This window comes from Miscanthus floridulus, chromosome 3 (genome assembly GCF_019320115.1).
Source record: "Miscanthus floridulus cultivar M001 chromosome 3, ASM1932011v1, whole genome shotgun sequence".
NCBI classification, from domain to species: domain Eukaryota; kingdom Viridiplantae; phylum Streptophyta; class Magnoliopsida; order Poales; family Poaceae; genus Miscanthus; species Miscanthus floridulus.
In genome coordinates, this window is record NC_089582.1 from 136,027,698 (window position 1) to 136,049,719 (window position 22,022).

The 22,022-nt window shown below is 48.8% G+C and overlaps 1 protein-coding gene across 1 annotated transcript; it reads left to right on the forward strand.

Annotated features, from left to right (window-relative positions):
- Positions 1 to 1,325: 1,325 nt before the first annotated feature.
- LOC136542538 (uncharacterized) lies at positions 1,326 to 13,609 on the forward strand. The gene is made up of 19 exons (XM_066535032.1): positions 1,326 to 2,793; positions 3,120 to 3,323; positions 3,797 to 3,901; positions 4,000 to 4,065; positions 4,270 to 4,434; positions 5,344 to 5,418; positions 5,495 to 5,646; positions 5,996 to 6,131; positions 6,225 to 6,294; positions 6,369 to 6,496; positions 6,582 to 6,638; positions 10,971 to 11,156; positions 11,282 to 11,374; positions 11,565 to 11,717; positions 11,815 to 11,881; positions 11,971 to 12,107; positions 12,742 to 12,833; positions 12,908 to 12,974; positions 13,118 to 13,609. Exons 1-19 carry the CDS (start codon positions 1,528 to 1,530, stop codon positions 13,280 to 13,282), a joined length of 3,384 nt encoding a protein of 1,127 aa, XP_066391129.1. The 5' UTR covers positions 1,326 to 1,527; the 3' UTR covers positions 13,283 to 13,609.
- Positions 13,610 to 22,022: the final 8,413 nt, after the last annotated feature.

Sequence of the window (22,022 nt, forward strand, 5' to 3'; positions counted from 1 at the left end):
GCCACTGGTTGTGGCGGCTTGTATATAAACGAAACGTAAAGATTGTATACACACGCATGGCGTTTCATTCAGGTAAAGTTATAACGGTGATAACGGAATGTACACGTGAGGACTCAATACGTCACTTTATATTTTGCTAGATAACTTGTAGCACGGTGACATGATGTCATATATGCAAATTAATGCATTGTATGTACAGACATGAACATCCTCGCGAAAAAAACATGTACAGGCATGAACACCAAGTGAGCCTAGTTAAATTGGTTATACGGTGGGTATAGTCATGCACCAAACAATATAGGCTATAGTTCTTTTTTCAACTTGAATTTTGCTGCAAATTTTCTTATGTAATAGAAAAAACCAACTAGTCTCTCTTAGGTTGGTCTCAGCTTATACACGCACACGCACATACACCGTTAGCAGCAGATCAAAATACTTTCTCGTGCCGGATTTCCAGCACATACACCGTTAGCTTATACACGCACATACACGTGATATCCAGCACCCATGCGAGCCCTGCTGTGGCGTTACTGTTGGCTTAATAACCGTGCATCAATGATGATGACGCGGGGGAAGATGGCACCCGGCAGCTTGCCTGTACCCATCAATGCCCAATCATAGCCCTCCATGGCCGTCACCACCTTCTCCTGTTCCTGTCCATCGATTCCATCCACGCGCCCAGCTCAGACCACCAGCTGTAAAACCCAGAACCCCCCGTGCTCGCCGAAAAGACGCGGCGCGGCAAGGAGAAAGGAAGCATCGGCGAAACGGATCCCAGGCCCATATTCCCCTTGGCCATGGGGGCACGAGCCGAGCCGAGCGGTGCAAAAAATCAGCGAATCGCTGCGAAAATCCACGGGAACAATGGAAAGGTGACGGGGACAACTGGACAAGGGAATCCCGCGAAACCGGCCCCGTGCCCGAACCCAACGTCCCGAAAACCCCCAACCCCGCCCGGTGCCCGCAACGAAATCGAACCAAACCCACACAGGCAAGGCGAGCGGGCAGCCGCTCTCGTTCTCACGGCGGCGTTGCCCCAGCCCCACCCCGGCCACCCCACGTCCGCGCCCCACCGCGCAAGGTCGCATCCCCCGGCCTGCGAGCGCTCGAGCCGCATCTCCCAAAACCTACTCATATACACCCGATTCGGTCGATCCTCGTCCTTATCAGTCAGTTTGTGATATAAGCCTGTTCGTTTGCTCGTAAACGATCGTAAATTTTCAGCTGGGAATAGCGTTTTTCTCTTCCACTAAATCGACCACCAGTAAATAATCCACGATACGATACGACCTCACGAATATGCTGATAGTTTTTTTCTCTCACACTGAGAGAGCGTCAGCCGATTTATAGGTCTGATGAAGCGAACGGGGTGATAATATTAAACCCAACCCCCGAGTCTCTCTCAATTTCTCTCTCCACCACCCTCACGTACCCTCCCCTTCCCGCCGCCGCCACCACCGGTTCAACCCTCAAACCCTAACCGCCGCCGTCCGCCCGCCCGCTCGCCCCGGATTCGATTCCGATCCGATGGTGTCCGCCGAGGACCAGGCCGCGGCCGCCGCGCTGCTGGGGGGCGACCCGGCGGCGTTCGACGCGCTGCTCTCGACGCTCATGTCGTCGTCCAACGCCGACCGCTCCGCCGCCGAGGCCGCTTTCCACCGCCTCCGGGCCTCGCACCCGGAGCCCCTCGCGCTGCGGCTTGCCACCTCGCTCGGGGCGCCCGCCACCCCCGCCGACCTGCGCGCCATGGCGGGGGTCCTCCTCCGCAAGGTCCTCTCCCCGACCCCGTCCTCCGACGCATCCTCCAACAACGCAGCCACGCCCCCGGCACCGCTCTGGCCGCAGCTCTCCCCCGCGGGCCAGACCGCGCTCAAGTCGCACCTCCTCTCCGCGCTCCAGTCCGATCCTCCCAAGCCCATCGCCAAGAAGGTCTGCGACGCCGTCTCTGAGCTCGCCGCCTCGCTGCTGCCCGAGAACGCCTGGCCCGAGCTGCTGCCGTTCCTCTTCCGCGCTGCGTCGGGGCCCGAGGCGCCCAACCTCCAGGAGTCAGCACTGCTCATCTTCGCGAGGCTGGCGGATTACATCGCGGAATCGCTCCTCGACCATCTGATGACTATCCACAACCTCCTCGCCTCCTCCCTGGCGCATCCCACGTCCCCTGATGTTCGGATTGCGGCCCTGGGTGCCGCAGTCAACCTCGTCCAGTGCCTGCCAACCAACTCCGACCGGGATAAGATGCAGGATTTGCTCCCAGCAATGATGAGGGCGCTCACTGATTGCCTAAACTCTGGCCAGGAGGCTTCTGCGCAGGAGGCACTGGAGCTGCTCGTGGAGCTTGCTGGCGCTGAGCCAAGGTTCCTGAGGAGGCAGATTGCTGATGTGGTGGGGGCAATGTTGCAAGTTGCTGAGGCTGCACAGCTGGAAGATGGGACCAGGCACTTGGCGGTGGAGTTTGTGATTACCCTTGCAGAGGCCAGGGAGCGTGCACCAGGAATGATGCGGCGACTCCCACAGTTTGTTGGTAGGCTGTTTGCAGTGCTGATGCAGATGCTGCTTGATGTCGAGGATGACCCTGCTTGGCACTCTGCTGAAACTGAAGATGAGGACGCAGGGGAAGGGAACAACTATGGAGTGGCACAGGAGTGCCTTGACCGCCTTGCCATTGCCATTGGTGGGAACGCAATTGTGCCTATTGCATCTGAGCTGCTACCACAGTACCTGTCTGCTCCTGAGTGGCAGAAGCACCATGCTGCGCTCATTACACTTGCACAGATTGCGGAAGGATGTGCAAAGGTTAGCCTGATTGACTTTATACATATATGTCAAATATTTAGCAATCAGTTGATCAACCCAAAGGATATTTGTTTTGCTTTTTTGGGTAGTTATAAAATTTACATTTTTAGCATGTTGCATCACAGCATCAGGAAATGGGATGTTATGAACAATATTTTTGTCCATGGATTCCTGTTGTAGAATGGGACGACAAATACTAAATTGCCAATTCTGCAAGAGCTGTTGGCTAGTATTAGACCACAGGATGCTATCTGATCTGTTGTGTCATGTGGATGAAAATTTCCGAAATAGGCCATCTTCTCATTGGTTGCTGTTTTTCCTGGCAGGTTATGCTTAAAAGTTTGGAACAAGTCGTTTCGATGATATTGAATGGATTTCAACATCCCCACCCACGTGTGAGATGGGCTGCTATCAATGCCATTGGTCAGCTCTCTACGGATTTGGGTCCAGATCTTCAAGTTCATTACCACCAGCAGGTGCTGCCTGCATTGGCAAATGCTATGGATGATTTCCAGAATCCACGAGTTCAGGTTAGTTGTCATGTCAGCAAAAACTTCATTTCACATCCTTTTTCTTGCAATACTTATTTTAGAATCGAGGTTGCATCAATAAACAGCTTGATGTGGACCAAGATGACTTTTGTGCATTTTACATGTTACAAATAGATGCGGGCAGTTAGCACATCTAAATGTCAAATGAATTCCTTTTGATCTTCGACCTATGACAAGTTTATTCAATAAAAAGTAATTTAATTACCAAGCAACTACTAAGTTCATTGTTTCATCACCATCACAAAAAGTGAGGCATTAATAGAAGGTAGCACGTTATGGATGCCAGCCTTCTGAACTGAATGTTGTTTTAAGTGTTCTGCGTGGATTCAGATATTAAGCTAATACAATTCTTTATGCCTACATTCTAAATCAGCCTGTGTACCTATTCACATGTCATACATCTTAGGACCTGGCTACCTACTGTATTGCTAATTTGCTATTCTTGTTGACAGGCACATGCAGCTTCAGCGATTTTGAATTTTAGTGAGAATTGTACACCGGAAATTTTGACGCCTTACTTGGATGGAATCGTGAACAAATTACTTGTTCTTCTCCAGGTATGCATTTACTTGTGTTGAATTAGGTTTCAGCTTGCTTCAAATATGTTTGTTATCATGGTTAGTAAACATGCTAACTGCTCATGTTCATATTCTAGAATGGCAAGCAAATGGTGCAGGAGGGAGCATTGACAGCTCTAGCGTCAGTAGCAGATTCGTCACAGGTAACTGTTCACATGGGAGTTTTATGCTATTATGCGTAATGGATCTCTGTTATCGTGCATCATAGTGTTGTTCTATGGTTGTAGTGCTTTCGAGCTTGCTGATAATAACAACTTCATAATATTATGACAGCGTTTTTTTTGTTTGTCTAGCTGATAATAAGTTTATGGCATTATGACATAACTTTTTGTTTGTTTGTCTTGCAGGATCACTTCAAGAAATACTATGATTCTGTCATGCCATACCTAAAATCTATCTTGATGCATGCAACTGATAAGTCCAATAGGATGCTTCGAGCCAAGTCCATGGAGTGCATAAGTTTGGTAGGAATGGCTGTGGGTAAGGATAAGTTCAGAGACGACGCAAGGCAGGTTGGCCTCTCCTTCCAACTGTCATGTTTTCTTGCAGATTGCAAATAATATACTTCTACTTCGTTGCAACTAGCTTGTTATTGATTTTTTTCGTCACTGTTCATGTTGAGTCAGTTTCATTGTTCAACCTGTTCCCACTAACGCATCAGAATTCAGGAAATGCATAGGTTTTCTGTTTGATAGAATTGTTATTGAGGATGCCAGTTCCACTCCACTTGCTCTTTATGGGTGCGTTTGGTTGGAGAGCGAGGTGGAATGGAACGGTTCCATGCCTAGTTTATTGTTTAGTTGGAAGGATGGAGCGGTTGTGTTTTCGTGTTTGGTTGAATGGACTGAACCAGATATCAGATCAGTTAATCCCGTTAACTATGGGACCAACACGTCACACAAATATGCCCTTCTTCCCTATCTCTAAGTTCTTCTCCGATACAGATTCCTCACATCAGCGTCCGTCGGATCCCTCACGTCCGCTCTCGCTCGGTACCAGCCCTCGTGCGCCCATCCATCACTGTTGCTTGGTCCGCGCCTGTCGCATGCGTGGCTACCGCCAGCGCTGCTGTCGCTCACCTTGTGGGCGCGTCTGTCGCCGCACATCGCACGCCGCTGCCACATCGGAGAGAGAGAGAGAGCAAGGTGGGAGAGAGAAACGGTGAGAAACGCCGTGAAAAAGGGACGAACGCGTTCTGCCTTTTTGCGACAACGAGCGGAGCCTGAATCTTTGTAGGAATATTCTTACTCTGGAGTGCCCTCATCCCTGAGTTCTTGAACCAAACACTAGCAAAAGCAGGATGGAATGGTTCCATCCCATCTCATCCCATGAACCAAACACATCCTATATGTTCATTCCTCATCAGCTTTGATATTTTTGTTGAGGCAATATTATTATTCTAATCATCTGCCCTCTGCTAGGTTATGGAAGTACTTATGGCTTTGCAAGGAGCTCCAATGGAAACTGATGATCCAATTACCAGCTACATGTTGCAGGTATTGCTTCAAAGCAATGGAATCTAGGCTTAACAGCACCTTAAACATGTCTAACACCTATCTCCACATGTTATAGGCTTGGGCCAGGCTATGCAAATGTCTTGGACAGGATTTCCTTCCTTACATGAGTGTTGTTATGCCTCCACTGCTTCAGTCTGCTCAGCTGAAGCCTGATGTTACAATTACTTCAGCCGAATCAGATGACGATATTGAATCAGATGATGATAGGTCTGTTATCCATTCTCTTGAAATGTTTTTATCTACTTGATTAGAGTTTGTGTTCCTAATCCTGAATCGTGGCAGACTATTGCCACCTAGAACTATCTATACCTGTCTTGCTCAGTTGCAACGATACATGGACTTGTATAGATGTAATATGCCTATAGTCGGTAGATGCCTTTTTATTTATGGACTTCTCACATGCTTTTATTTATTTATTTATCTATTTATTTATTTATATATGTATCATGGTAAGGTTTTGTTACCACCCCCTTTCTGGTGGGTCAAGGAGTGCATCATACATTTAAATGTGTATTTTTTTTCTGACACTTACCCTAACTTTCTGTGTTTTATACAGCATAGAAACAATCACACTTGGTGACAAAAGAATAGGAATCCGAACTAGTGTGCTGGAAGAGAAAGCAACAGCTTGCAACATGCTGAGCTGCTATGCTGATGAGCTTAAGGAGGGTTTCTTCCCATGGATTGATCAGGTTCATTATCACATTAAACGTATCTAATTTCTAAGTCCCTCAAGTTCTGGCTACACCTTTCCAGCATGTGATTGATTATAAATTTTCATGTAGGTTGCCCCAACGTTGGTCCCTCTGCTGAAGTTTTACTTCCATGAGGAAGTCAGGAGAGCTGCTGTTGCAGGTAGTTTAATGTTGCAGTATGATTTAATCGTGCACATAGATTTGCTCTTTTTACAATTTCTGGACATAATGCAGCCATGCCCGAACTCCTACGCTCGGCAAAGTTGGCTGTTGAGAAGGGGCAGGCTCAAGGCCGTGATCAGTCTTATGTTAAACAGTTGTCTGACTACATAATTCCGGCACTTGTTGAAGCACTGCACAAGGTCTATTCGAAGATATCTCAGCAGTTTGGTTATTGTTGTCTAACCCATGCTGACACCTGAACTTTTTTTGGCATCCTTTGTACAGGAGCCAGAAACAGAAATGTGCTCATCCATGCTGGATTCTTTAAACGAGTGTATGCAGGTTTGTAACTTCGCACATCTGCTTGATAATTTTAAATATTGTAAATGATCGAGGTTTTAAAACTTCACTTGGATGTTTTGGTCTTCATTTTTTTTCTAGCCTACCCCCTTGTTACCAAATAAGTACTGGTATATGTTTTTATCTGCAATATTTTATTGTGTCAAGTGTGAATGAAACATTAAGAATAATGCTAGGCATGTATTTTTTATCTTGAAAGTTCTGTATCACGATATGTGCAGAATTTCATGGGCCCATGGTCTTTATCCCTGCACATGTTGTTGTCTTGTCTTCTAGAAGCAGAAAGTTATTACCATTTCCGTAATAAAATTATTGCTCGACAACAACAACAACAACATAGCCTTTCAGTCCCAAGCAAGTTGGGGTAGACCATAGACTAGAGTTGAAACCCACCAAGAGCCCCAAGTCACGGTTCAAGCACTTCAATAGCTGTTTTCCAAGTACTCCTATTCAAACAGTATATCCCAAGCTTTCAAATATCTTTTTATTGTCTCCCCTCATGTCAATTTCGTTCTTCCTCTACCTCTCCTCATATTATTAGCTTGGCTTAGGACTCCACAATGCACTGGTGCCTCTAGAGGTCTCCTTTGGACATGACCAAACCATCTCAACCGATGTTGGACAAGCTTTTCTTCAATTGATGCTACCTCTAGGCGATCACGCATATCATCGTTTCGAACGGTCCATTCTTGTGTGACCGCAAATCTATCGCAACATACGCATTTCTGCAACACTCAGTTGTTGAACATGTCGAATCTTTGTAGGCCAACATTCTGCTCCATACAACATAGCCGGTCTAATCGTCGTTCTATAGAATTTGCCTTTTAGCTTTTGTGGTACCCTCTTGTCACAGAGAATGCCAGAAGCTTGTCGCCACTTGATCCATCCTGCTTTGATTATATGGCTAACGTCCGCATCAATATCTCCATCCCTCTGTAGCATCGATCCTAGACACTGAAAGGTATCCTTCTTAGGCACTACTTGACCTTCCAAACTCACATCTCCCTCCTGTACAACTCTGCCAAAGTCGCATCTCATGTATTCGGTTTTAGTTCTGTTCAATCTAAAACCTTTAGACTCAAGGGTCTGCCGTCATAACTCTAGTTTCCTATTTACTCCCACCTAGCTTTCGTCCACCAACATTACATCATCAGCGAACAACATACACCAAGGGATATCCCCTTGTATGTTCCTGGTAACCTCATCCATTACCAAGGCAAAGAGATACATGTTTAAGGCTGACCCTTGATGAAGTCCAATTTTAATCGGAAAGTAATATGTGTTACCATCGTTTGTTCGAACACTAGTCACAACATTGTTGTACATGTCCTTGATGAGGGTCATGTACTTTGATTGGACTTTATGTTTGTCCAAAGACCACCACATAACATTTCTTGGTATCTTGTCATAAGCCTTCTCCAAGTCAATGAAAATCAAGTGGAGGTCCTTCTGCTCTCTAAACCGCTCCATAACATGTCTTATTAAGAAGATTGCTTCTGTGGTTGACCTTCCGGGTATGAAACCAAATTGGTTTGTTAATATATGCGTCGTTCCTTGCATGCGCTACTCGATGACTCTCCCATAACTTTATAGTGTGGCTCATCAACTTAATTCCCCGATAATTAGTACAACTTTGGATATCTCCCTTGTTCTTGTAGATTGGTACCAATATGCTTCTTCACGCCTCAGGCATCTTGTTCGATCGAAAGATATTGTTGAACATCTTGGTTAACTATACTATAGCTATATCCCCGAGACGTCTCCACACCTTGATTGGAATACCATCAGGGCCCATCGCTTTGCCCCCTTTCATCCTTTTCAAGGCTTCTCTAACCTTCGATTCTGGAATCCTCTGCACAAAGCGCCTGTTAGTGTCATCAAACGAGTCGTCCAGCTGAACGATGGTGTTCTCGTTCTCACCATCGAACAATTTATCAAAATACTTTTGCCATCTATGTCTGATCTCATCCTCCTTCACCAAGAGCTGCTCCCTCTCATCCTTTATGCACTTGACTTGGTTGAAGTCTCTTGTCTTCCTATCACGAGCCCTAGCCATCCTATAAATGTCCTTCTCTCCTCTCTTCGTACTCAAACGTCGGTAAAGGTCCTCCTAGGCCCGCCCTTTTGCCTCACTCAACGCTCGTTTTGCAGTCTTCTTTGCCACCTTGTACTTCTTTATGTTGTTTGCACACCTGTCATGATACAAGCGCTTATAGTACTCCTTTTCCTTAATAGCCTTTTGCACATCTTTATTCCACCACCAAGTGTCTTTCGAGTCGCATCCGCTCCCTTTGGTCACTCAAAGCACCTCTGAAGCAACCTTCCGAACGCCTGTTGCCATCTTCTCCCACATGTTTGCATCGCCTTCATCATTCCAATGCCCTCTTCAATGACCTTTTCCCCTTTGATGCCTCTCCTTCTAATTTCCATCACTTCGTTCTAGCAACCCTAGCTTGTTTGTTCCCACAAGCTTGCACCAGAAAGCGGAAGTCAGCCACCACCAGCTTGTGTTGAGCGACCACACATTCTCCAGGTATCACCTTACAGTCTACGCATGTTTGTTTATCCCTCCTTGTAAGGACAAAGTCGATTTGACTAGAGTACTGGCCGCTACTAAAGGTCACTAAATTGCACTGTCTCTTACGGAAGAAAGTGTTAGCCATCATCAGATCAAAAGCTATGGCGAAATCTAAGACTTCCTCTCCCTCCTAGTTCCTACTACCATATCCGAAACCCTCATGAACCGCCTCGAAACCTGCACTTGATGTACCTACATGGCCATTAAGATCACCTCCTATAAAGAGCTTCTCGCTACTAGGGACAGCTCTAACCAAGCGATCTAAGTCTTCCTAGAAAAAGCCGCTTAGCACTCTCATCATGGCCTACTTGGGGGCATACGCACTAATTACGTTTAAGACCATATCACTAATGACAAGTTTAACTAAGATGATCCTATCCCCTTGCCATCTCACCTCCACCACACCATCCTTGAGGCTCTTATCAATCAAAACTCCTACTCCATTTTTATTTGAAGTTGTCCCTGTGTACCAGAGCTTGAAACCGGTATTGTCCAGTTGTCCACCTCCTTCGCCTTCTGCTCCTTCCATTTAGTCTCTTGGACGCATAAAATATTTACACACCTCCTAACCGCTGTGTCCACTAACTCTTTTAACTTACCTGTAAGGGACCCTACATTTCAGCTAGCTAAACGGATCCTAGTTGGCTCGATTAGCTTCCTTACCCTTCGCACCCGCCGAAGTAGGTGTGAAGACCCTTGCTCATTTTGCACCACACCCGGGCGCCGATGTGGCGCGCCACTAAGGATGCGACGACCCGATCCTTGCTCACTTGACACAGTGTCCAGATCGCGACACGGCGCGTCACGGGGGTGACGACCCGGCCCTTGCTCATTTAACACCATACCCAGGTTCCGACATGGCGCGTCGTTAGGAGGGTTACGCCCCAACGGGATTCTTTTGAGTTTCATCTCCATTAAAGTGGCTAAGTTTTTACATTGGCTCGCCGCGCTTAACACAACCCTCCTCCTTTACCAGGGCTTGGGACCTGCTATGCTGGGACACCAAAGGCGCCCCACCATAGGCGGAGTTAATAAAACTATTGCTCTATTTGTTGAAAATGATCTTTTGTAGAAAGTGTTTAAAAATATCTTCTATTGTTCAGTATGTCTGAGATTGTTCATCCATTTTTTATTCAGAATTGCTGATGGTAGTCTCATGTAGTGATAAATAAAACAGTTTGAATACATTGAGGGGTCAGTTTTTTGCACTCTTGCTCAGCCAGGCAAAGCTTGGTACTCTTGCCAAAGGTTGCCAATTGGGGTCTAAGCTGCTAACTTTAGGATGTTATTGGAGTTTAGATGAGTGATCTTTGTTCTTCTACCAGAACATGACTTTGTATTGAAGAAATAAATTGTCAGAATGAATTTGAAGACCTTGCTGAGCATAGATGCACCTTATTATAAATAGAACAGAGGGTGCCACCTTTTGTGGTGGCGGAACATGAAGTTACTGCTCCACCTCCTAGGGATTTAATCTTAGTGCTCACGATTTATGCACATGCTTGTGCTTTCAGCTGTTTTATTTGTCAGTGTGTAATAGGGTGTATGCTACTGGGTTGTGTTTTTGTGCGGATGTGTGATCATCACCTCTTGATTTTCTAAAAATGGGGAGGAAATATTTAGCTATGCTCTGTGGATGGAAGTATGGAACAAAATGTGCTGTAGTTTTTAAATATTCTCTATTCTGAAATAGTTTGTGGCTGTGTCACTGAACATTGATGTTACTCATTGAGCAGCTTTCTGGTCTTCTGCTTGATCAAACCCAAGTACGAGCTATCTCGGATGAGATTAAAAATGTCATTATAGCCAGCGCCACCCGGAAAAGAGAACGTTCTGAGAGAACAAAAGCGGAAGATTTTGATGCTGATGAAGGAGAGCTACTCAAAGAAGAGAATGAACAGGAGGAGGAAGTATTTGATCAGGTTTATTTGTCTAGAAATCGCTTGTCTGTTTTATCCTGAGTCTTTCAATGATACTGTCTTCTGCAAGTTATGTTAAAAGGCTAACCTATTTTTTCTTTTTAAATTTACGTTCTTTAAACTTCCAGGTCAGCGAGTGCCTAGGGACTTTGATTAAAACCTTCAAAGGTTCTTTCTTGCCGTTTTTTGAAGAGCTCTCTATGTACATTACACCAATGTTGGTAAGTCAATTGAACCCTGCCCTATTTTGTTATTTGTAAGAGCTCTTTTTTATTGCAAGTAATTTTGCAGTTTTTTCTTTATCAGTATTACCCTGGTTTGTTTTTCCATTCTTAACTTGCTGTGTGGTGCCTCCATGCTATCTTTTTTGGGTTTTATTCTATCTCATTTTGGTACCTTGTGGTTTTGCAGGGAAAAGATAAAACGCCCGAAGAGAGAAGGATAGCTATCTGTATTTTTGATGATGTTGCAGAGCAATGTCGTGAATCAGCTTTGAAGTATTATGACACATACCTTCCTTTCCTTTTGGAGGCATCAAACGACGAAAATTCAGATGTTCGGCAGGTCTGTTTTTTATTCTGTCATGTTCCCTTGATCCATTCACCCTTTTTACTAGGTGAAATTGAACACTGATATAATGCTGAATCATTTCTTCATTTAGGCTGCTGTCTATGGTGTGGGTGTATGTGCTGAGTTTGGTGGTCATGTTTTTCGCCCTCTAGTAGGAGGTATGTTCTTTACATTTTAAGTGTTTACACTTCTTATATTTTACGTGACATTTCCAACCTATCCAACAATGTATTGCTTCCGATTTCAGAGGCCCTATTGAAATTAAACAATGTTATAAGACATCCTGAGGCACGACTTCCTGACAATATCATGGCATATGATAATGCTGTTTCGGCACTTGGAAAAATATGCCAATTTCATCGTGATGGTATTGATGCAGCTCAGGTATGCTCTAATCTCAGCATCTTTTCTTGATGATATGGCCAATATTTTCTAGTAATGTGCCTTCCACAACTTGCTTGAGATGATTGTGTAGTTGCGATATGATAAACAAATTATAGGCTATATCCACTGTCAACCAAATGTGACACATTTTCGCAGAAGTCATTTGGTGCACCCTAGGTGGTCATAAATCATAAGGGTAAGGAGGGGGGAGACTGGAGAGTAGTAAGGTGAGGTGGGGCCAGATTAGATCCACAAAAAACACACTCGAGGAGCGAGGGAATGACTAGTGAGACAGAGACCTTAGGGAGGGTTTTTGGTTTGAGGAACCAGCCCATCCTATATGAGGTGGTGCATCGAGTTTGTCCCATGAATTTTGGTGTAATTACCCTTTCCCGATGCTTGTACTAATTGTTGCTTGCGAGGTATAAAATGGTGGAGAACCAACTTATTCTATGCCACAACCAAACAAAAAAAGTGAGGATTGAGAAGATGATGGACCACAAAAATTCATCATATCACACACCCTAAGCTTAAAAATTGTATTGCATGGTGTTGATTTTGCTGTTAGCTTTGCCAGGAGAAAGTTACTTTGCGCATGGAACTATTCCAAACTGAATCAATTCATGCTTCTCAGGTTGTTCCAGCGTGGCTTAGCTGCATGCCTATAAAAGACGACAAGATTGAAGCTAAAGTTGTACATGAACAACTTTGCTCAATGGTGGAGAGGTAGGCTCATGACTGAAATTTCTGCCGACAAGGATAATGCTTTTGCAGTTTATCATAACCATTTCTGCTTGCAGGTCGGATACTGAAATTCTCGGTCCTCATAGTCAGTATCTTCCTAAAATTGTTTCAATTTTTGCAGAGGTAATGCATGAGCAGTTGATTTTGAAATCTGTGATTCTGCTGATCATTATTTTATTTTATTTTCCTACATATCCATGTAATTTTGTTCAACTGTCATGAATGAATACCTGAATGTTTTATTCTCCAATCTGTATATTTTGTAGGTTTTGTGCAATGGAACAGAACTTGCCACTGATGAAACTAGAAACAGGATGGTGAATGTCTTGAGGCGTTTCCAGCAGACTTTGCCTCCTGATTTTCTTGCATCAGCGTTTTCCAACTTGCAACCGCAGCAACAGCTACTGCTACAGTCCATCATGTCGACATAGTTGTTTTTTCTGTCGCTGCAAGGTCTGGGCTTGTTATTTTTCTTGATGTTTTGTCAGCCAATTCTTTATGTGGAATTTTTTTTGTGGGTGGGGTAATTTGTGAATGCATTGCTTGCTTCAACGAACCAGAAGCTGCCACCACACATGGTTTTGATATAGAGTGTATATTGTCTTGTATTCGAGATATGGTTTGAGATGTGTGCTGCAACAGAGGTGCATGGGAAATGGTTGTATTTATTGTTGGATGGGCTGGACATATGCAGTTTTGGTAATGAGATCATTATACATTTGAGTGGAGTGATTACTTTCTGCATCTCTTCGATGCTATTTAATTTTGTAGTTATTTATTTTTCTAAGTTGCAAATTATTAAAATGTGCTGTGTTTGAAGATGCAGAAGCACTTGCCCCGGTATCATGTAATAGTAATTGATAAATAAATGTTTACCAGCTTTGTATAAAAAGCCGTTTTACCTCTCTGAGCAAACCTTGGATTTGCTCAAATATAAGCAGGATCGATCAAACAGGTGTGTATTTGGTGTCGTTTGTTAACTTTTGCTTCTCTGCTAATTTGTTCAGTGAACAAACCGCATCAAATAGCTAATATGTTCAGAGATAAAACCGTCGCAAAATTCCCATCTGGTGGTATGCTGACAGCGGTTGCTTCAGTTGTTGTGACCTTGTCTGCATACGAGTGGCATAAAAAAAAATCCGCGGTGGAATTGAAGATTCGCGACGGTTGGGGATTCCCAACTGAAATTCTTATCCCGTCTACCTAATGTCAATTAAGCCGTATCATGTGGAGCTTGTATACCGTCCCCCAATTTCCAAATAGCCAGGTAGTCCTTGTTTGAAATTGTATACAAATCACAAATTCGTCACAACAGAAGAATCAATCGTAACAAATTCGAAAGGTGCCTTTCAAATCATCTTCGGCTCTTCGCTGCAAAAAAGTTCTGACATCAGCAATGAGCAAGAATTGGTCGCCACAGGTTTTCCTCCCAAAACACGGCTGGAATATGTCCATCTTTTCCAGCTCCATGGCGGCTCCGCACCCGAAGACAAATCTGGAACCAACCCAAAAGTCGATGCCAAGATGCCATCTCCTTGACGTTGCTGCTGCCCAAAAAAGTGGTATTTTGTCGTGTTAGCGCAAGTAGCCCACCAAGCTCGACAAATTAATGCACTTTGACAGCGGCAAACAAGGCATCTGCGCTGCTATGAAACAAGAGCTTTACAAGCCATAACCTCTTGGAGTCATCTTGATTAGTAGTATAAAAAACTATGGCCAATGTGGGTGCCCTATCCTATTGCTCAATCAGCAGGTTGAACATAATTTATGTGGTGGAATGACGCGCCACAATTTGACAAAGTTTGCCTTTTTGATAGGTGAGGCAGGCATGCATGCCCTAGCTTGAGGTTGAAGGAGTCCGTGATGGGATGTGGCTATCAGCCATGACGATGACCCTTTCTCAAGTGATAGAAGAAAATAATGCCCGTTGATGACCGAGGAATGTAGGTTTGTTTATCCTTACAGTACTTTGTGGGTGCAAAGACCTATTTCATTAAACTAGCAGTGCCGTCTCTTTAGGTTGGAGAAATCAAGAAATCTTTTGCCGTCATGCTTGCTTCAGTTTTAACCGGCTATATAGAATTGTTGCAAGTCTCAAGGGCAACCAAAGATTCTCCAGCCTCTAGATCTGTCTCCTACTGTAAAAAAAACACAGCTTTAAGACTCTAGTTATTGTTCCTTGAACTCCTTAAGTGCCCGTTCCCAAAAGAGAAATCATGAACGAGTAGTCAAGTGTTGATTTTAAGTTGGAAAAGGCAGCTCACTATCACCTATTTGCGATATGGATTTTTTGTGTATCCGTAGTGAAGCTTGTACCACCATGACGTTTTTTTCAGAAAAGATCAATCACCTCCTTCTCTACTTCAATAGAAAAGGGGAATCGACCTTTCACACCCGTCCCTTTACAAAAACTCTTATGTCAACAAGAATTCGCCGAATTCGAGTTGGACTTGACACTTGTCACTATACCTAGTAACTTTATCGTATGTCACCGAAGAGACATTAACATTACCCGCTTTGAATAAAGTTTTTTCTTATCCAACCGACACCCTAATTTTTTTTTCGCGAACGTGCCACCGCATGTGTTTCATTAAGAGGAAAGGAGTTTACACACTCGGACAAAACCGACACCCAAATCCGAGTCGGATTCCGACACCCATGTCCGTGTCAAAGTAACACTTTCTTTGTGAAAGCATCTAGGCCCCTAGTTAGGTTTCGGTGATTAATGACAATACGTGATTACTGTGACTAACGTGTGTTTTGCAGAGGCAATCAAGTTAGGTCACGGTAATGAAGATCGATTGGGCAATCATGATGGTCATGCCCCTACGATGGAAATCGTTTCAGTTTTCAAAGGATGGACGACAAGGTTAAGGATGGACTAGTTCTAAGTGTCATTTGGAGTTGAAGAGACACTTAGAGTAGTTTAGGACTTTGTTTTTCCTTTGACCGTACTATTAAGGGGGGTATGGACGGGTAGCTTGACCTAGGTGAGTCTAGTGAGTTAGGTGTGGTGCACACTTGCTAAATCTAGCATTAGGTAGCTCTAAAATAGCCCTTAGATCCAATGGAGCAAACTTCATTCACGTATGATCGAGAGTTGGAAGTGAATGGAGGGTCAAATACTGACCGAACGCTGGCTCAGGGTCCGATCAGTTCATTTGACCAAGGTGTTTTCGTCTGGTGCGACCGGCGCTGAGAGGTCAAGTGACCGAACACTGAGGGCCAGCGTCCGGTCGACTCCAATAAGGTTTCAGAGAGAGAAAATCACGACCGGACGCGTCTGGTCACACTGTAAACATTAGAGTTCGGGGTGAACTGACCGGCGCATCCGGTCACCCCGCAGAGGCACATAACGGTTCATTTTTCAGCCCATGTTATAAATACTTCCTCCACTCATGTGTGGGGGTACTTTTGCTCATTTCAACAGCTGAGAAACATCCTTGAGAGTGCCAAGAAGAGCAAGGTCCTAGTGAGGTGATTGAGATTTGAGAATCCCAAATAGAGCCCTCATTAGTGAGATCAAGAGTAGCAAAGTGTGCATCCATCCTTCTCATTAGGCTTGTCGTGGTCAAGTGAGAGTTCGTGCTTGTTACTATTGGCGATCGCCATCACCTAGACGGCTTGGAGGTGATTGGGAGCTTGGTGATCATCCGACGGAGCTTGTGGATGACCCAACTCAAGTTGTGAGCGATTATGGGTGATTCACCGCGACGGAGTGTCGAAGAATCAACCCATAGAGAGCACTTGATCCTTGCGCGGATCAAGGGGGAGCTACACCCTTGCGCGGGTGCTCCAACGAGGAGTAGTGGGGAGTGGCGACTCTCCGATACCTCGGCAAAACATCGCCGCGTTCCTCCTTCTCTCTTTACTTTGAGCATTTACTTTGAGCAATTCAATTCTTGTCATTTACATTCCTAGAATTACCATGCTAGAGTAGGATTGGAACCTAGGGTGCTAAACTTTTGTGCGTTAGATCAATAGAAACACTTTCTAGGCACAAGGGGTTAATTGAGCTAACCGTATAGTTTAATTATTGCAAAGAAATTTAGAATTAGTCTGTTATGGTAGGCACCACATATGGGCGCAGGGAAAGGCGGCAAACTGGCTCAACCAACCAGGCGCCGGTCTAGTTGAGTCATAGAAGATTTAGGAAAGAGTTAACTGATTATTATGGTCCTATTTGTTAGTTTCCTATTTGTTAGCACAAGTTGTTAGAGTCCTCAATGTATAAGTATTAAACTTGGAGAGGAATAAAGACTAGCCTGGGATTGTGTCATCCTTGACACCCTTGGGCGCCTGGCCCCATCTTCTCCCTCTTCCCGCATAAACCCTAGCCGCCCACCACGGCTTCAGCTCGTCGCAAGCTCCAGGGATCTCTCGCTCCTCATTCCCCTCCATACGATCTGAGAAGCAAGGGCCGGCGTCATACCAACCTGGTATCAGAGACCTTGCCGATCATGGAACCCACAACCAACGCCCCGACACCACTGATCCCATCCACCGCCGCTCCCGTTGCGACGACGGGCGTCTTGGTGAACCTCACCGGCGCTCCAGCCAACACGACCCCACCCTCCGGGCCACCCACGCTCGCCTCGATCGCGGAGATCCTCGCTAGCATGCAGCTTTAGATGTCCGCCATCAATACCCATCTGGCTGATCAAGGGGCTCGCTTGGCCGCCATTGATGGCCGCCCGCCTTTTCCACAATTCGGGTTGGCCGGCTATGGTGGCGTGCCGCACTCCCATCCCGTGATCACGGAGCTCATGCCGGGGGACTCGTCCGCCTCGGTCTCGCAGGCCCTGTAGATGACCGCCCCAGCGCCGTAGGAACAACGGCCGGTGCCATCGCAGCCCATGGGAGTGCCGATCCAGCAGATCAACTTCCCGCGCTCGCCCTCGCCGATTCCGGGGTTCCCATCGTCCGGGATGCCGGTCTACTCCGCGCCGACCTCGCACATGTCAACGACCGCACCCCATGCCAGGGCGCCGCATGCCGGTCCGGCCTACGAGGGCGCACCGTCGGAGTTCGAGGGTTTTGCTGTACCCAAATACCACAAGCTCACCTTCAACATCTTCGACGGCAAGGACGATCCTCTCGGCTGGCTCAACAAGTGTGAGCAGTTCTTCCGCGGGCAGATGACTCGGGAAGTTGACAAGGTATGGCTGGCCTCTTATCATCTGACCGGGGTCGCCTTGCAGTGGTACATCGTCCTGGAAGCGGACATGGGGCGGCCCACATGGCCGGATTTCCGTCGGCTGTGCCAGCAGTGGTTCGGTCCCGCCCTCGGCACGAACCACCTCGCCGACCTCGCGCGCCTGCCGTTCGGCACCTCGGTGGACGCGTACATGGAGGCATTCCAGGCCCGAGCCACCCACACCGGCGAACTCTCCACACTCCAGAAGGCACGCTTGTTCACCGGCGGGCTGCCGGATTATATACGCGTGGACGTCGAACTCCAGGACCCTCAGGACCTCCAGCACGCCATGCGGCTGGCCCGCGCGTACGAGCGGCGCAATGCACCCCAATGGCCCGCCCTGGCCGCTCCACGTCCGCCGCGCCGTACTGCGGCCGCTCTTGCCGCGCTGACCGCACCGCCAGGGCACGGATCCGCTTCGACACCGCCTACAACCCCGGCGCGCACCTTCAAGAAGCTGACGCCTGAGGAGATGGCGGAGCGGCGCAAGCTCGGCTTATGCTTCAACTGCGACGAGCCGTTCCAGCGCGGCCACAAGTGCGCGCGACTCTTCTACTTGGAGGCACCCGACTACATCGTCGAGGAGCCCGAGGACTTGGGCGATACGCCGCCGGCCAACACGTTCGACCCCGACGCCCCCATGATTTCGCTGTCCGCCATCACGGGCATCCGGGTACCCGACACCATGAAGTTACGCGTGCACATCGGCGCACACGCGTTCACAGCCCTCCTAGACTCGGGATCAACACATAACTTCGTCAGCACGTCGGCGGCTCGGCGAGCGTCCATTCCGTTCCAGGACAGTGGCGGCGCCCACGTGATCGTGGCAAACGGCGACCGCGTCCAATGCCAAGGCATCGCTCGCAACGTCGGCATCCGCATCGACAACGAGGCCTTCGAGGTGGACTGCTACTCTATCCCCCTCGAGTGCTATGACATGGTCCTTGGGATCACTTGGCTGCGCTCCCTGGGACCCATTCTCTGGGACTTCGACACGCTCCGGCTGGCGATCACCATCCGCGGCCGCCGCGTGGTCTGGTCGGGCGTAGGAGGCACGGCTGTGCCCAGGACGCCCACGGACCACTTCCTGGCGAGTCACATCTACACCGACAAGGGGGCCGAGCCAACCCTCCTAGAGCGCCTCCTGGAGTCTTACGACGACGTGTTCGCACTGCCCACGGGTATGCCCCCGGCACGGGACTGCGACCACCATATCCACCTTAAGCCCGACACCGAGCCGGTCGCCGTGCGCCCATATCGCTACCCCCAGCTCCAGAAGGATGAGCTGGAGCGGCAGTGCGAAGACATGCTCCAGCAAGGAATCATCAGGCCCAGCACCTCACCGTTTTCAGCGCCGGTGCTGCTGGTCCGGAAGCAAGACACCTCCTGGCGCTTCTGCGTCGATTATAGGGCTCTCAATGCGGCAACCGTCAAGGACAAGTTTCCGATCCCCGTCGTTGAAGAGCTCCTGGACGAGTTGCACGGGGCCAAACTCTTCTCCAAATTGGACCTCCGTTCGGGCTATCATCAAGTCCGCGTCGTTGCTGAAGATGTGCACAAGATGGCATTCCGCACGCACCATGGGCATTTCGAGTTCCTCGTCATGCCTTTCGGCTTGTCCAACGCTCCTTCGACGTTCTAGGCGCTCATGAACCTCGTCCTCAAGCCGTTCCTCTGCCGCTGCGTCCTCGTCTTTTTTGACGACATCTTGATCTACAGCGCATCGTGGACGGAGCACCTGCAACATCTGCGCGCCGTCCTCGATGTCCTCCGGGCGCACCAGCTACACCTCAAGCGGACCAAGTGTTCCTTCGCCGCCCGGTCCGTCCAGTATCTGGGCCACGTCATCATAGCGGAAGGCGTCGCCATGGACACCTCAAAGGTGGAGGCCGTCCAGTCTTGGCCCCAGCTGCGAAACGCGCGTGGCCTCCGCGGCTTCCTCGGCTTGGCCGGCTACTACCGGCGCTTCATCCAAGACTATGGCATCATGGCTGCCCCCCTGACGCAGCTCCTCAGGAAAGAGGGATTCAAGTGGTCGGACGACGCCGAAGCGGCGTTTACGGCCCTCAAGCAGGCGCTCTCCGCCGCGCCGGTCCTACATCTCCCGGACTTCACCAAGCCGTTCATGGTGGACTGCGACGCATCGGGTTCAGGGTTTGGTGCCGTCCTTCATCAAGACGGCGCACCGATCGCATTCTTCAGCCGCCCGTTCGCCGCACGACACCTCAAGGTCGCGACCTACGAGCGCGAGCTCATTGGCCTCGTCCGAGCGGTGCGCCATTGGCGCCCATACATTTGGGGCCGTGCCTTCGTCGTCAGGACCGACCACTACGCCCTCAAATATATGCTGGATCAACGCCTCTCCACCATCCCGCAACATCACTGGATTAGCAAGCTTTTTGGCTATGATTTCAGGGTGGAGTTTCGTGCCGGCAAGTCGAACGTCGTCGCCGACGCCCTGTCACGCCGAGAGGGCGAGTCCCCGCTTCTGGCGCCACTCGTCGACTCCGGAACAGCGACCCTCTCGGCGATCTCGGTCCCCAGCTTTTGGCTCTTCGACGACATTCGCCGCGAGCTGGAGGCCGACCCTGAGCTGCGCGCGCGCTGGGATGCGGTTGCCGCAGGCGCCCACGGCGCGGCCTGGACCGTGCGCGACGGCCTGCTTCTCCATGATGGCCGGGTGTTCGTTCCCGACGGTTCCGCGATACTTGAGGAGGTCCTCCACCTCGCCCACACCGGCGGCCACGAGGGGATTCAGAAAACACTACAGCGCCTGCGCACGGAGTTCTTCGTCGAGCATGACAGACGGGTCGTGACTGACTTTGTCCGCTCCTGCGCGACTTGTCAGCGGAACAAAACCGAGACCCTCCACCCGGCCGGCCTCCTCCAGCCATTGCCGGTTCCGTCACGCGTCTGGGCGGACATCTCCATCGACTTCATCGAAGCCCTGCCCAAGGTACACGGCAAAAGTGTGTTGCTAACAGTGGTGGACAGGTTCTCCAAGTACGCGCATTTTATTCCTCTGGGTCACCCCTACACGGCCTCGTCCGTCGCCCGCGCCTTCTTCCAAGAGATCGTTCGCCTCCATGGATTTCCGGAGTCCATTGTTAGTGATCGCGACCCAGTGTTCACTGGGCACGTTTGGCGGGACCTCTTCCGCCATGCCGGTGTGAAACTCTGCATGAGCACCGCTTTCCATCCCCAATCGGATGGTCAGTCCGAGGTGGTGAACAAGACGATCGCCATGTACCTGAGATGCCTGACTGGAGATCGCCCCCGGGACTGGCTCGACTGGTTACCGTGGGCCGAATTCTGCTACAACACCTCCTACCACTCCGCACTCCAGACGTCGCCGTTCCAGGTGGTCTACGGCCGCGCCCCTCCCGATCTTCTACCCTATGTACCTGGTCAGGCACGCACGGAGGCAGTCGACGTCCTGCTGGCCAACCACGACGAGTTCTTGACTGAGGTCCGTGCCCGTCTTCTTCAAGCCCAGGAACATGCTCGGCGTTTCTACGATGCCAACCACCGCGCTCTGGAGTTCGAGGTTGGGGACTGGGTGCTACTGCGCATGCTTCACCGACACACGCAGTCCCTGGTTCCTGGCGCCCGCGGCAAGCTTCGTCCCAAGTACGCGGGGCCCTTCGAGGTGCTTGAACGCATCGGCACGGTCGCCTACCGCCTGCGTCTACCAGACGGCGCCCGCATCCACGACGTCTTCCATGTCGGCATCCTCAAGCCGTTCCGGGGTCCTCCGCCGACATCTGTCCCGGCCTTGCCTCCGATTCACCATGGACGTCCTCTCCAACAACCTGAGCGGGTGCTGCGCTCCGAGCTTCGCTGCGGGGTGTGGCATGTCCTCGTCGAGTGGTCCGGTATGCCAGCTTCGGAGGCCACCTGGGAGCCTGTTCCGGCGTTCCGGGAAGCCCACCCCTCATTCCAGCTCGCGGACGAGCTGTTTCCCGAGGGGGGGA